This window comes from Sapajus apella, unplaced genomic scaffold (genome assembly GCF_009761245.1).
Source record: "Sapajus apella isolate SASKATOON/1434 unplaced genomic scaffold, GSC_monkey_1.0 scaffold18, whole genome shotgun sequence".
NCBI classification, from domain to species: domain Eukaryota; kingdom Metazoa; phylum Chordata; class Mammalia; order Primates; family Cebidae; genus Sapajus; species Sapajus apella.
The window spans coordinates 1,517,432-1,533,448 of NW_022436958.1; the positions used below are offsets into that span (position 1 = coordinate 1,517,432).

The 16,017-nt window shown below is 40.5% G+C and overlaps 1 protein-coding gene across 2 annotated transcripts in view; it reads left to right on the forward strand.

Moving 5' to 3' along the window:
* The window catches only part of THSD7B (thrombospondin type 1 domain containing 7B), an 835,144-nt gene that overhangs the window by 364,624 nt on the left and 454,503 nt on the right, over window positions 1–16,017 (forward strand). For both annotated transcript variants that reach the window (XM_032286329.1, XM_032286330.1), the window contains exons 6-7: window positions 5,172–5,327; window positions 14,754–14,951. In XM_032286329.1, the coding sequence (XP_032142220.1) occupies window positions 5,172–5,327; window positions 14,754–14,951 (354 nt within the window). The remainder of the gene's footprint in view (window positions 1–5,171; window positions 5,328–14,753; window positions 14,952–16,017) is intronic.

The following is a 16,017-nucleotide window of genomic DNA, read 5'->3' on the forward strand; positions in this document are numbered from 1 at the left end:
AGCAGACTTTAGCATTTCTTGTGAGGCAGGTCAATTTAATAATTTCATATTGCAAATGAAATATTCCAGGTTAGACACCAAAATATTCAAAATATTAATGACTATTGCATATGTGCAAGCACTTACAATACTATAATATTTTCCTTAGAATTTAGAAAGATGCTGCTAGGCAGTGATCCTGGTTTGTCTGAGTTATATGTTATTTTGACTCTTTAACATTTTGTGGCCATGAGGAGTCCCTGTAGGGATTAACATTGCTGCCTATAAAACCTAAAAATCCTATAAGACCTTGGATAATTGCTTACCTAGTCTGGCGGTTGGTCAGCGCGGGAATGGCAGAAGGCTCCAAGGTGACACGGTCTAAGAGGCAGCTGGAGGAAGTGGGACAAGCACAAACCTGCTCCTAGGGGCTCATTGCATTAATAGAAGTCAGAGCTAATTAATAGAAATAAATTTGTTTCAGGCAGTAGTTTCAGAGAAAGGAGTGCAGGTGAATAGAAAAGCAGCAATTCTTAGTACAAACATTATGGCTGGAGTTTGGCCAAAGAGAACTGAGGACTCAGTAGACAGTAAATTGCATAGGTTGCCCAACTTTAGGTGACCCAGGAAATGCCTTCACCCCATCCCCTTCCTGAGATAAATTTATTTCAACATGAACAGCCACAAATTTTTTAAAGTGTAATAGTCATTTGAACTAGAGCAAAATTTGGTCTCACTACCTCTTCCTTGATGGGGACCATCTGGGAAAGGACTGGAGTTTTGCTGTAGCAATGAAGGAGGAGAAGTATTTGGAATTTATTAAAGGTATAAAAGGTTTAAAGTATTAAATTTATTTAAAGAGTCTTGGATATCTCATGTCATAGGTTGCCTCCAGTTCTGGTCACTGTCATTCATAAACAAAATATCCTTGGTAGAAATGGCCACATCTGCCCTGTCTGATGTTTTCATTCCATGGAAGGAAATCCAAGACAGAGATGAGTTGGCCACTTGGGTAGAGGCTCAGCTCTTGCTTTGCTCTGTGCTTGCTGAATCAACTTGGAGAAACCACCCAAAGTCTTGGGAGCTTAGTTTTTCAGTAAAATTGATGAATTAAACTAAATTAGCTATAAAGGTCCCTCTAGCTTCAACAATCCTATCGACTGTTGGAACATAGAAATATCCTGTGTTTACTTTTCTCTGGAAGATGACTCACTAAGTGGTCTGAGGCTGGTAAGTTCTTTGTGACTTACTCATGATTTGTTTCTAGAACAAATTTAGCCTAGGGTGGGTGTAGAGGGTCTGGTCATAGAGACAGGCTGACCCAAGCACATTGATTCAGTATCTAAATGAAGCATTTTAGACTTGCCACCAGACACTGGAATAATTTATTGATACGGATTAAGATTCACTGTCCATCACAATAGCAGGTGCTCCAGAGACATGGCTACTTTGACAAATGGTCTCTCTCCTACCCCTGGGCCTCCAATATGTCACTTAGTAGTCCCCAGAGAAATCTCTTCCTGTCCTTTTCCAGCAAACCATGTCCTTCTCTACTTTCAAATCTGAGAATACCGTTAGCTCTAATGTTCAACAGTCAACTAATTGACAGTTAAGTATTTATCAAAGGGGACTCTGGGAACCTAACCTCACAACCCCCATAATCTTCAACAGACCTCCAAACATAAGCCACATAAGCATAATTTCTGTGTAGACACAGTGTGCTTAACAAATGCAGCTTCAGGACGTATTTCCCAGGCTTTTTTCAGCTGCACTGCTAACCACAAACCCTTCCTGCACAAACATGCTGGGAGCTTCAGATGCTCTGTAGTGCTTGCCTACTGTGTGCCTGGGAGTTGCTCTGGTTGACTGAGTACTTTCAACTGCAGGGCCCAACATCAAGTACAGAGGTTGTGGCAGAAGCTGTCTGAGGGGCTCGGAGTATCTCTGTCATTGAGAGAGACAGCCATGGCAAGGGTAAGAGGGCAGTAGTACAGCTTTCCAGTCTTATTAAGATTTCTGGACTCAAATACAATTATTATCAACTCACACTGGCATATGGACTCCATGAAGACAGAAACCTGCTATGTTTTATTCACTCTTGGGCTTGAGGACGTAACACAGTGTTAACAAATGGTGTGATGCAGGTCCACTGTGCACTGGTTACCAACTAGTCTGAGTCCAGTGGGAGAGAATACACTCATATGAAACAAGTTATATGAAACAGATTTATTATTCACACATAGGCAGCAAGGGACAACAGACACCTATGATTCATTGTGAGCTGGTGCCCCACGGTACAGAAAGCTGCCCAGAGTGGATGGGGTCTTCACTGTGCATACCCCACTTGTGCTGCAGATGAGGGACCCTCAAAGGTGGCCCATCTTGGGTTTTATACTTTGAGGGACACCTGACATGCTGGGCTAAAATGTTGAAGGACATCTTGTTCCTATGGGGGACTGGAACACAGCCCAAGCTGTTTTGGCTGGCTTCCTCCTTATCTCCGGATGTTGCATTTTCAGCTCACTCTACAGTTATTTTGCGGAGCTATACACCACAAAGAAGGAAAACTGTATCAGCCCAAGGCCACCCAGAAAAGTGTCCTATACATGGTATGCATTTGATATAGGTTGAATGACAAATACTGAGGTCACATAGGGCTGTGGTTAAGAGGACAAACTCAGGACCCAGATGCCTAGATCCCAATTCCAGCTCCACTGCTCACTAGCTGGGAACATGAATAAGTGAACATTTCTGTGCCTCAGTTTCCTTATTTTGAAACTAGAGATAATAATAACATATCTCAAAGGGAAGTTATGCAGATTAAATGAACTCATGTTGATAAGTGGGTTATAACTTGTGCCTGGCATGCATTATAAATGCTTATTAAACATCAGCTTACATGCCCCACTTTCTTTTCCATCATTACCAACGTTTTGTTTTTGGAACTAAAGTTTGAGTTTGTAAGAACACATGTTAACATGTCGGAGACCATACTTAAATACACTTCTGCCTTAAGCCATCCAGCTATGCAGTTTTCTACATATACAATGCTCTCACACATCCCTTTCATCAACCCTGTTAATATACTGCTTGATTTACCCTTTAGACTGAGAGCTCCTTGTAACTAGACACCACTCAAGAGTGTCTGATTTAGAGGGATGCTCAGTGATTTGAAGTGAATGCATGATTTACTCAATGAATGACTGTCTTGTGTGTGGCTTGACTTCTTTGACCTTGGGGAAGAATCACAAACTCCTTCCCCATCTCTTGGATTCTCCTTTACCCATGGTTCATCAGTCTCATCTGTGCATCCCCACTTTTGGTCACTCCAGCTTCTCATCCCATTGTTCCCCTTTCCAGCACAATCTTTGTTTGATTGCCACCTCTCCTCAGCCTCCCTGGGCAATCCTTTTACCTTCCCCTAATACTTGTTCCCTCATCCTTTCTCTGTCCCCTCCACATGGATTGCAAACTGTAACATTTACATTGGCAGTCTTCCTTGGCACTTGCCTTTTAAGTCATGTCAAATCCTTTCGGTAAAGTAGAAAAGAATTAATTGCAAATGAAACATTATTTTTATTTTCTTTCACAGCCTCTCTTTTCCTTTCACCCTCGTAAACAGCTCAAGCTCCCCCATTGTTCATTAGAAATACTTTTTACCTCTTGGGTTGCCACTTTGTCATGACAGTATTTTTTTATTTTGCTGCTGTTTTGGTGTTTGAAGTTCTGCTGGGCAGTGCTGAAATTTATTGTCACTTTTACCAGATTTGACTCTTACACATGTGTTAAGGGTAAGACAGAAAGTAGATGGTGTGACTTACAACTCACTTCTCTCATTCTAGTGTGCACCTTGGAGGCATTTCTAGTCTGCTCAAGTGAATGGAAATGACAGATCAGAAATATTTAGACAATAGTACAAACTAGTCAGTAAGATAACATTCTGACCTTCACCCATTTACTAAAAAACTCTAGATTGCTCCAAAGCCTTTTTAGTTTAGGGTCTCTCTGTGCAAGAGTAATAACTTAATGCATTTGTCTGTCCCTGTAGAGGGTCTTAGACTGTCCCTTTACAGTCTTTACAAGTATTGGGATCTTGTCTTCTCCTTCATCTGTGTATGCTTATGGTGCCTAGAAAGAGTCCCCTGCCCAGGAACAGTGGCTCTCGTGTGTAATCCCAACACTTTGGGAGATTGAGGGCGACAGATTGCTTGAGCCCCGGAGTTTCAGAACAGCCTAGCAACATAGGGAAACCCTCTCTCTACAAAACACAATAGAAAATGTTAGCCAAGCATGATGGCATGCACCAGTGGTCCCAGATGCTCAGGAGGCTAAGATGGGAAGATCAATTAAGTCAGTGCTACAGTGAGCTATAATAACACTGTACTCCAGCCTGGGTGACAGGGTGAGACCCTGTCTCAAAAAAATAAAAATAAAAATATAAAAAATAAAAAAAGCGGAAAAATAGAAAAAAAGAAAGCATCTGAGGAAACATGGTGAGCACTGCTGATGGAAAGATGGTTGCTGCAACCTGAAGTGACCTCCATGTGGCCCCACTCTGGGTGCAGGTGCACACCAGGAAGAGTTGGAAGCTACTAGTTTTGTCATTTTCCAAGAGGACACTGGGCCTCTGTGTAGCCTTACTAATGAAACTGATTTCCAGGGGCCAGTTCTGCAGTCACAGATTCTGAATTTTCTTCTTATCCTAGGAATCATTTTTCTTGTGTGTCTCTGCCAGATCCCCGCTCAGGGGAGTCACAGCAGTAGATTGGTTATGCTAAACACTCCACCTCAGGGCTTCTATCTTGATTTTTTCAGTGACCTAGTCATTTATATAGTTGAGATAGACTCATCTTGAAACTTCACAAAGCCATTTAATTTTTTAAAAAGTCATAACTCTAGATAATTTGTATCTATGGATATTTGCAGTTCTCTCTTAGATTCCCAGGAAATACTCTGCCAAGCAGGAATTTCAAGTGCACGTGCTTTGCCTCTGTCTTCTTTGCCTTTTCTCAACCAAAATACTAATCATGCGAAGCTAAATAACACATATTGGAAAGCATTGATATTTTCTTTACATATAGTATTTTTAACCAGAAAGTTTTATTTGCAAGGCAGGCATACAAATAAAGGCAGAAACAAGGCTAAGGATGTCCAGAGAATGTGACATGGTCCATTATTTTTTTGTCCCTCAGTCTCTCGACCTGTGGAAAGGACATTGTGTGTGGGGCCCGCCCCATCGCCCTCTCAGCTCTGCAATATCCCGTGCTCTACAGACTGCATAGTATCTTCCTGGTCAGCCTGGGGCCTGTGCATCCATGAAAACTGCCACGATCCTCAGGGGAAAAAAGGTAAGTGCCTTGTTTGCATGTGCCTCATTTACTGCCAGTGTGCAAACATTTATTCTGGTAGCTAAATCACTGATTAAGCCTGCTTAAGACAATATTTGTTTGTAAAATTTAGATAACCAGCACAAGCCTGACAATATTCAGTTTTAGGGAGGCAACTGGGACATTTCTGAGGAGTACAAAATTCGACCCTGATTGACCTTCAGTTGGGCTCATAGCTGATACTACTCTATTTGGTATAACTTTATTTTTTTAATTTTTCTAAGATGAAGTCTTGCTCTGTCTCCCAGGCTGGAATGCAGTGCTGAGATCTTGGCTTACTGCAGCCTCTGCCTCCTGGGTTCAAACAATTCTCCTGCCTCAGCCTACTGAGCTGGAATTACAGTTATGTGCCACCACGCCTTGCCAATTTTTGCATTTTTAGTAGAGACAGGTTTCACCATGTTGGCCAGGCTGGTCTAGAACTCCTGATCTTATAATCTGCCTGTGTTGGTCTCTCAAAGTGCTGGGATTACAGGTGTGAGCCACTGCACATGGCCACTTCATGTTTTTTACATAGAATGGTTATATGGGGAAAAATGGACATGATGTCCACACTCACTCCTGAAAAAAACTGTTTTGTAAATCTATGTATTTCTTTTTAGTTTTCATATTTAACATTTGATGTTACATTTTAGATTTTTGCAAGGGTCTTTATATATATTGTTTAGGTTTTGATATTGATTTTGGGCTTCAGGAGAAAACTCTTCAACCTTTATATTCATGTTTAATTTTGTAGGCCGTTATGGTCTTATTTTCTTCAGTTTGTAATCAAAATACACATCTTCATATTCAAAATTTCATTCCTAGTGATACCTTGCCTTCTCTTTCATTGACCCTTTAGTTTCTATTAATATTGAATGACAATACTAAAAAGAAATATTTTCTTTACCAAGAGAAATGGGATCCAAGGATATTCCAAAAACTAAATTCTAGTTATTACATGCAAAGCAAGAATCCATGGTCAAGCACTTGATGCTGGCACGCTTGTGTACCTAGCACCCTGCTCACTGCTTACTGCTACATTTGCTTGAAAACCCACACTTCGGTAATCCCTAGAGTGTTCATACACACACATGTGCACGCCCAGACTCACCTTACCCCTGCCCCTGGGCTTTTCCTTTCATTTGGACTCTTGTTCTGTGGTAGAAAGGAAGATATGTGTTGGCTTTTAGACAGGAAGAAGCTAATGTTTATTCTTTTATCAAACCATAGAAATCTGGATCTCAATGAAGCCTGCAGAGGGCCTTGTGCGTTTCCCTTATTTGACATGTGACTAGAATGTCCCCCATGCCTCTGCAGTTTGAGGACACAAATAAGTTTCTGTTTATACTAATACCTATAGTTTGCAGTTTTATGATTCTCATGTTTATAATCAGTTGCATGTGGTTGCATATGAGATTCCTTGGGGTGATTTACATGTTTTTAGAACAGTCATCTTATGTGTAGTCTGTGCTCCTCCTGTTTAGGTCACTGTCCAGAAAATCATGTGAGATTGGACTGCAGCTCCTGAGCCACTGTGGCATCACTTTGCTGCATGAAGTGCTGCCTTCATCTGCTTTCAAAGCTGTAGAACCACATCAGACCAAGTCGGTCTGGGAGACTCTTGATATTACTTGGAAGACTAATGGTTATAAGTGACAGAAACCCAACTGATACCAACTTAAGTGAAAAGAAGAGAATTTATGAGCTCATGTTGCTGAAACTAGAAGAGAGGAGAGGGCTGCATCCAAGAGTATAAACAGGCTAATAGGTCTCCCTCTTGCTTTCTAATTGTTTCTTTATCTTTACAGTCCTTTCTCTCTCCATCTCTTGTGTCTACTTTTCTCTATATTAGGTTCAGTTTAAGTCAGTACATAAAGCAGAAAGAAATGTATTACCCAATGGTCCCAGGAAGAGTCCTGAAATTGAATCTCATTGGCTGTTTTATGTCATGTCCTCATTCCTGAACCAACTACGCTGACTGGGGGATGTAGGGTTTACATGTTCAAATCGTGGACATGTGGCCACCACTGTGATCAGGAGAGGCACAGCTACCCTCCAGCTTCACAGATGGAGAATGGGGAGATGTGACTCCCTCAGAAAAAAATGAGGTGCTGGTACTGCAGGCAGGTAGAAGCAGTTCAGAGGGTCAGATTTTGTAGGTGTCTGTTGAATAGATGTTTACAAAATGATTTCTCCCCTTTGTTCTGGGCCATGGATTCTCTACAGCAATTTAGAGAATGCTTTTGCCCTAATTCTCTTTGAGATCGAGTTACACTCTTGTTGCCCAGGCTGGAGTGCAATGGTGTGATCTTGGCTCACTGCAACCTCCACCTCCTGGGTTCAAGCAATTCTCCTGCCTCAGCCTCCCAAGTAGCTGGGATTACAGGCATGTGTCACTATGCCTGGCTAATTTTTGTTTTTTTAGTAGCGATGGGATTTCTCCATGTTGATCAGGCTGGTTGCCCTAATTCTGTGTTGCATTTTTTGTCACTTGAGCTCAAATTTTCACAAAACTCCTGTGAAAAACTGGCTCCCTGAACTTTTTATTCAGTCTTATTTTTCCGGATAATTCAGAACTGGCCCGTGGAACTTCAGACCCCTTCCCTTGGCCTCATTCCCCCAAGTTACTTTTTTGCCAGATTTATCCTCATTAGCCCCTATTTATGTATTGTAAAAGTCAACCTGTACAGATATACCCTGGTCCATCATTCATTAGACACCACTTGCTGTAGGTTGAATTGCATCCTCCAGAAAAGATGCATTCAAATCCCAACCCCTGGTACATATGAATAGGATGTTATTTGGAAATAGGGTCATTTCAGAAGCAATCAAGTTAAGATGAGATCACACTAGTTTAAGGTAGGTTCTATTCCAGTGACTGGTGTTCTTGTAAGAAGAGGAAAATTTGGACACAGTGATATACTCAGGGAGGAGACTGTCATATGAGGACATTGAGGCACAGAAGACAAAAGGAGAGGCCACATGAAGATGGAGGCAGGCATTAGGAGTAATGCCCCTCCAAGTCAAGGAGCACCATGGAGAGCCACAACCACCAGAAGCTAGGAGAGAGGCATGGCACAGATTCTTCTGCAAAGTCTCTAGAGGGAGCATGGCCCTGCTGACATCTTGATTTCAGGCTTCCAGCCTGCAATACTAGGAGATGACACACTTCTATTGATTTAAGCCACCTAATTTATAGTACTTAGTTATGGCAGCCCTAGAAACTATTATGCTGCCCTACTTTGCATCAGCATTTAGGATGTATCAGCACAAGGATACACCACTTCACAAAATGACAACACCAAAGTGTCAAGAAGTAAGGCAATTTGTCTAAAGTCCTGTGGCGATTTAATGATGGCCATGCTGGCACTAAGGATCTGGTTTCATGTCTCCTCAGTCCAATGTCCCTCCAAACACTAAGCCTCCTTAGTTGATTTTCTCCATCAGCCTAAAGAAGACTGGATCATAGTACAAGTTTAGTCCTTATAAGAGAAGCCATCTGCCCATCGTGCACCACACTAGCCAGTGTGAGCCATTACCCTTGAGGGCAAATCATTGAGCAGATGCAGGAGATAAGGTGTGGGGTGTGGGATATATCTGGTGCCAGTGCATTGTCATTGGAAGAAGTGGGAAAAGAGACTGCAGTTGTGGGAGGGAGGAAGGGAGGGAGGTTGTGCTCAGAGTAGCATAGGAGCACCAGGTAACATAGGAGGTGGGGAGTGTTTTGTCCCAGCCAATACTTTTTTCAAAGGGAGGCTCAGGTTTTGAAAGGGGCTGAAGGAAAGTATGGAGGCAGTAGAACCTCTCACCTGAAGGTGGTAGTGTCCCCACAGCCCCCTTCAGAATTTGGGGGCACGTTGGGATTGCTAAGAATTAGGTTTTGTTTTTTTTTTATATAGGACCCATACAGAGGCCGAATGACTGCCCCCTGAACCGTAGTCACTGACAGGAGGGACAGTAAGCCATGATGATTTTTATTCAGGTCTAGGAGTTTGCTATTTTATAAATGCTTCCCTAGAGCAGAGAGAATTTTGGTTTATAAGGTCTTGGTAAAACCTGGCAGGACCACCTGGCTATATTCCCTCTTGGGAAGAATAAAGAATAGAGTTTTCCCTCTAGGGAAATGATTCTGTTCCTTCAAGGTATCCAAGCATGTTATGATGACAGCAAGCAGTCTTGATATTTCTACTGACTCGTATGTATTAGGTCTGAGATCTCCCTCAGTTTCAGTTTCTGTCCTATGATTCTACTGTGAGTTCTGCCAGGATCACTGACTGGTACAGAATAAAGATAGTTTAGAATTCTACAGAAGTGGGGGCACAAGGGCTAATGCATTAAACATTGCAAAACTCTGGATATAAGCGGGAGTGTTTAGCTTCACACTTTAATTTCCTACTCTAAAATGCAGTGAATCTACTAGCAGAAACCTAAGACATTTCTGCTTTCCTAGATATTTCATACTCTTAAAAAAATACACACACACACACACACACACACACACACACACACACACACACACTCAGAAAGATGGGGTATTTAAGGGAAAAGCAAGCAAAGAACAGCAAAAAATGAACATGGAAAGTAGGAGAGAATACCTTTTTTCCTTTTTTTATCCTCTCTAGGCATTCCCAGTCATCGTGTTATTGCTCTGGTACATTTTCTTCATTCACATTAAAAAAAAAAAAAGTAGAAAGGAATGGGAAAGTAGGAAATGTTTTATTACCAAATAGAAGAAATTATTTACTATAGAAATTATCTTTACATATCTTTTATTCTTAGTCAGAAACCCTTTCATCAGGAGTCATAGAAGGTTTGTGGCTGTCGGCTATTCAGAGTATGTTAGAAAATCAGCCGATGTTCACAGTCTTCACACCCTTCCATCGCGCCATGACAGGCAGACAGGGGAACCGCGATCGGCAGGTTGGTGCTTGTCAAGTGAAACTAGGATGCCTTTCAGAGGAATTTAAATTGGGTCAGGTTTTATCATTTACTGCTTTCTCTTTGATATACTCCCAGAGTAATATAATTAGAGATATAGAAAAAAAATTAGCCTGAAAAAATACTCATAGACAAATTCTACACATAGATGTGATGCATTTTTAAATTTTTTTCTTGATACATATACATATATTTATATGACATCCTTGTCCCTTTCAGACATATTCTAGAAAGGCAGCATTGCCCACTGAAGTTGCTCTGAAGAGGAATTTGCTGGAGCTCCATATAGGGTGTCACAACAACCAGCTGCTAATGTGGAAGAACTTCAGGGATTCCTTCCCTGAATGAGAGCACCGAAATCCTTAAAAATTCCCAAAGGACAGGAATTTTGAAACTGAGTAGCCATGACTATTTTTTGAAGACAGTCTTTTATGCTTTTAAACAAATTAATTAGATAACATGCTAAAGTTGGAAAATACTGACATATTTTAGTTCTTACATAACAAAAATGGGGGACATTTCCATTTTCCATCCTTGCCTACTAGATAGGCTTTCCCTTGAATGAGAAGTCTGTGAAATCATTTTGCTTTCTCATAGATGGCATATACCAAGAGACAGTTGTTTCTTTTTTCTGTGTCTGTGTGTTTGGGGTGGGTGGGGAGTTCTTTTAACTTCTCATTCTAAGCATTGGGGGTTCTCATGCTGACATCACCCAATCCATATGTCTTCTTAGTTTCTATATTTATACCAGGATGTGGACTAATAATGCTACTATAAAATACTACTCTTACAGCGTGGTGGTTGATTTCTAAAGGATTAGGATTGAAGCTTTAATCTGCTCAGATTCCTTCACTCAGAATTTTTACCTAAAGTACAGGGCTGCCAGAGAAGAGCAAATGGAGTACTTAAACCAGAATAAGCTTCTGTCATCTTTATTTAACCTGCTGGACTTTCTTTTTTAAAAATCAATTAATTAGTTAATTAATTTTTTGAGATGGCATCTCACTGTGTCGCCCAGGCTAGAGTGCAGTGGTACGATCTCGGCTCACTGCAGCCTCCACCCCCCAGGTTCAAGCAATTTTCTTGTCTCAGCCTCTGGAGTAGCTGGGATCACAGGCATGCATCACCATGCTCAGATAATTTTTTTTGCATTTTTAGTAGAGATGGGATTTCACCATACTGGCCAGGCTGGCACCTGCTGGACTTTCCTCACACCTGTCCCAGTGGACTCAGTGCTGAGACATAGCATTGCCCATGGATAGCTCATGTGTACACTTCCAGTCCACTAACTCATGCAGAAATATAACCATAAGACCTGGATATACCCTCCTCAGCCTCCTTTAATTCTTCCATAGCTTCAATTAAAAAACACTGACCCCTCTTCTGCCATCTGCTCGTCCTCCCTTTTCTTTCCCCAACCCATTATCCATTCTTTTCTGATAGTCTCCTATAGAATTATACACTAAATCATAATTCTTGGGGTCACGGAAACAAAATAAACCCTTCAGATACTAGTGTCACTAAAGGCGAATTGAATCTGTGGTCAGAAAGTGATGATTATGACTCTCTCCTGCAACCAGTGTCTAAAAGTCCACTGTCCAATCTACTCACCTTCAGTACCTTCAACTAAATCATGGTGCCTTTCAGGTTCACTTTATAAAGTGTAGCCAAAACACAGTAATCCTTTCTTGTGAGGAGGCAATGACTCTGAAAAACCTCTGCTGATTTTCGCACTCATCCATTTAATCAGTGCACCTTTGGAAAAGTAATAAAGTTGCACCTTAGTTTTCACACATGCAAAATGGGAAAAGTAACTTATAACATAGTTTTGAGGCTTTATTAATTTAGACCAATAAAAGTAAAATGAGTGTCTCAGCCTTGGTCAAGGGTAGATGTTAGTTTATGCATGTGCCTTTTTCCCTTGTTGGGTTTTATGTTTTGAGAAGAATACATGTTTCCTGTTCTCCCTGTGGCTTCCCATAGTACAGGACAGTGGTGTGCAAATGGCAGTTAATATTCATGGAATTATATCATTTGATTAATAGGAAATTCAGTAAATGAAGGTGATTGGTTGGCTGGCCCCAGCCACTGTGGACTTGGCTATTGTGTATCTTTCAGAACAGAAGCACCTGGGAGAAGCCTGATGTCTACTGCAGGCATGAACGGCAATGTGTGATTAAAGTTAAGTGCTGGCAAGAGAATCCAAGCTTTTGTTTTATGCTGAGCTTGTGCTGTGATTTGATACCAGTTAGAGTCAGGACAAGGGCAGCACAAATTAAAGACTGAAGGAATTTATTGACTGAGGAGATGTAATCTATAGATTTATGGCAAGATGGATGCAACTTGATTTATGGAGGAAAACTGCTCATACCCCTCAATGGCATTAAGCTCCAAATAATAGGACACCCAGAATCCTTTGTAAAGACTGCTACGTTCCTATGCTCAAGTCTGGGTCAGTTGTCAAACAGTATAAATCATGGGGACTCGTGCCACGTCTTGCCCAAAGATAAAATCAAAACAAGCGAAAATATAAGACAATAAATAAGCAGCATACAGATGTTACATGTAAGAATAGAGGTCATTCGAGTCTTGTGGCAGTCAGAGCTCGTAGGTCATTGTAGTTTGATGCTCGTCAAGTGAAGTTTATTGTATGCATCTATTTCAAGGTAGCTCAGGAAGGGAGCTGAGCCCTTCTGCTGGTTTTATTTGGCTAGTTAATTATATAGACATGGAGATATAAGACATAAAGCATGGCAGAAGCCTTTTGTTTTTTTTTTTAATTACCTTGATCGTAACTGTTGTAATGCCACGAGAATACAGTCTCTGACTGGCTGAATGATTTCTTCCTAAGATAGCAAATCCTTAAAGTAAGAGTCTAAGAGTCTCTTTTAAAGGGAGGTTCTGGGTTATCTTAGATTAAAAAAAATAAAAATAAAAAAAAACTCAAAGCCCTTAAAAATTCTTACCTAAAATACTAAGTATTTTAGCACAGTACAGGGCTAGGTGAGTATTTTAGGTAAGGATTTGTAAGTGCTTTGTTTGAATTTATTTTGCTCTAAGATAACCCAGAACCTCCTGGCAGCTTTTTCTTATATCGTGAAACTACATGTTCACTGTGTTCTAGCCTCCTTGGTTGTGCTGTTTCTTCAACTATGTCTTGAGGTGCATAACCTTTTCATGAGAGAGATGTTACTTCTCGTGCTCCCTAATTTGCCTTTCTCCCCTCCCCTTGGGGGAAGAATGGTGTGGTACATATTCTGGGAATTGAATGTTCTCTGTGCTATCAAACTCATTTTCTTTAGTTAATCTGAGGAGTAAATGAATAACAATTTCTTAAAACATTATTCATGCAAAACTATTGGTTTTGTTTAAAGAAAAAGAAATTAAAGGAATTCAATCTATTGATTGAATCTGGAATTGAAACAATGGAAGATAAGATATGAGGTCCACAGATGGCAGACATAGCCTTCAGACGTGATACATCATGGGGCCAGAGACTGAAAACTTAGACTAAAGGATTTAATCTGGTTCTGAGTCCTTCTTTTCTAGGTCACTTTTTTTTTTTTTAATGTGCATTAGTTTTCATCATTTAAAAACGGAGGAATTTCTGGCATCTTACAGATAATGGATCTGTTAGCAGAGGGTTCATGATCTCTAATGCTGAGGGTCAGTGGAAGCTGAATAGTAGTCAGGCATTTTAGAGCAGGCCCACTGACCCACACACTCATTCCCGTCTCATGGTTGACCCATTTGCCTCCATGTGTACCTGCTTGACTCCTGTTGATTTGCATTTGTGACTCTCTGGGCCCATAGCATGTAAGACACATCTACATCTTATTCCAGTCCCTGGCTGGGACTTTGGGGCCCTAATCCCACAGTACACTTTTTAAAAACAGAATAACAGTCCATGGACCCATGTCTAGTCTGGGTAGAAAGTGAAGTCCAAAGAGATAGTATCTTTACAGGGCAGTCTGATGTGTAAATCTCAGTGATGTGATGCAGATAAATCTCTGAGCAGGAAGCTGTGAATGGTCAGGCACCAAGGAGATGCCAAAGAGGTGATGTATTTCAACCGAATGCAGCATAACAAGAATGTCAAAATCAACAGCAAAAAGAAAATGCGGATTTATCTGGATTTAGGTCATTTCTGAGTCTCCCTGTATTTTTACTGGTTTATTGATACCATAGGACTTATGCTACTTATTATTCCATTGAATTATGTCTGCCCTTTCCAGTTCTTAGGTTGCAAACTCTTAGAAGACAGATTTCCTGCTTTTATTCTTTCCCATTTTCTTTTTATTCCTCCATCTCATCTTCTCACTTCACATAGAATTAAACACATCAAGATAACACATGCTTAAAGTGATGAGTACTTGAATAAAAGGTTTCTTTCTCACCCAGCTACTTCTTTTCCTTTACTGGAAAAGAGTGGAATCCTATGAAACTTTTCTCTCTGTCTCTTCTTAGGATTTAGAATGAGGCAGCGCCATGTCCTCATGGAATCTACGGGGCCTGCAGGGCATTGCCCTCATTTGGTGGAGTCTGTTCCTTGTGAGGATCCAATGTGCTACCGATGGCTGGTATCAGAAGGGATCTGTTTCCCTGACCATGGAAAATGTGGCTTGGGACATCGCATCCTGAAGGCCGTCTGCCAGAATGACCGAGGTATGACCCAGTGACCCACTAGAGGTGTTAGGATGTTAAGTATCCGCCAGATAACACATGACCACCCTTCCATAAATTATTCTCATGAGGAAGAGAATCACAGCCTTTCTTATCCTTGAATATTTATGTTTACATTGAGTGACACATTGCTTGAAATTAAGATGCCATGACTTAATATGAGGCCACATGCTCCATGGCAGAACACTGATTGTACCCAAATGCAATACAGCAAACCTAGAGATTTCTCAAGAGTTTTTAATTTTCCAAAAGATATCAAACAAATCTCTTGGATAGTGTTCAGTTTATCAATACAAAACAAGTAAAGGCCAATGTATAACGTGCCTTTATGTATTATAAACAAATGCCACATTGTTAAGAATCCAGGGCTGAAACGTCCTTCAAGTTAAAAAGAAAAAAAAAACAACCAAACAAAACTAAGTGGTAGCTTTTTATTTATATAATATTAGAGTTGAATCAGCTATAGACATAATACATTTCTGAAGAACCGTTTTTAAATACATGTTGTCAAGATTTACAAGACTATTAGCAATGATGTCTTTCCTCAATCAGCAAGAAACTGGTTGGTTGTTTGAAATGAAGGGTGATTCAGAAAATATGTAAGTCATGTGGAAATGAGAAAAGTTACATGTAAAACCTTTATTTTTGTGTGTTGGAAGAATATCGTGTATGTTTATTAATCAGCTCTGCCATGAGAAGCCCCATTTATAATGCTCCTGATATGTGGGTTGAAATGTTTTGACTTATGCAGCTAAGGAATCCATAGAACAGAAGGAAATCACAAAATAGATTTTGTGAAATGGATAACAGCATCCACACAGGGTTGATATATATTGCAAAGCGTTTTCTTGTTTTTTTCTTTCTCTCCCTCCCTCCCTCTCTTCATCCTTTCTTCATTTCTTCCTATCTTTTCTTTTCAGTTATTACCATAATCACACAGGTATAGATTTTATCAAGTGATGTAATTAGTTCCTGTGGAAACCAGGTGATTGTTTTAACTAGAGGGCAACAAGAGATTGTATTAGCTACAGCAGAGAGTTAAAACTCA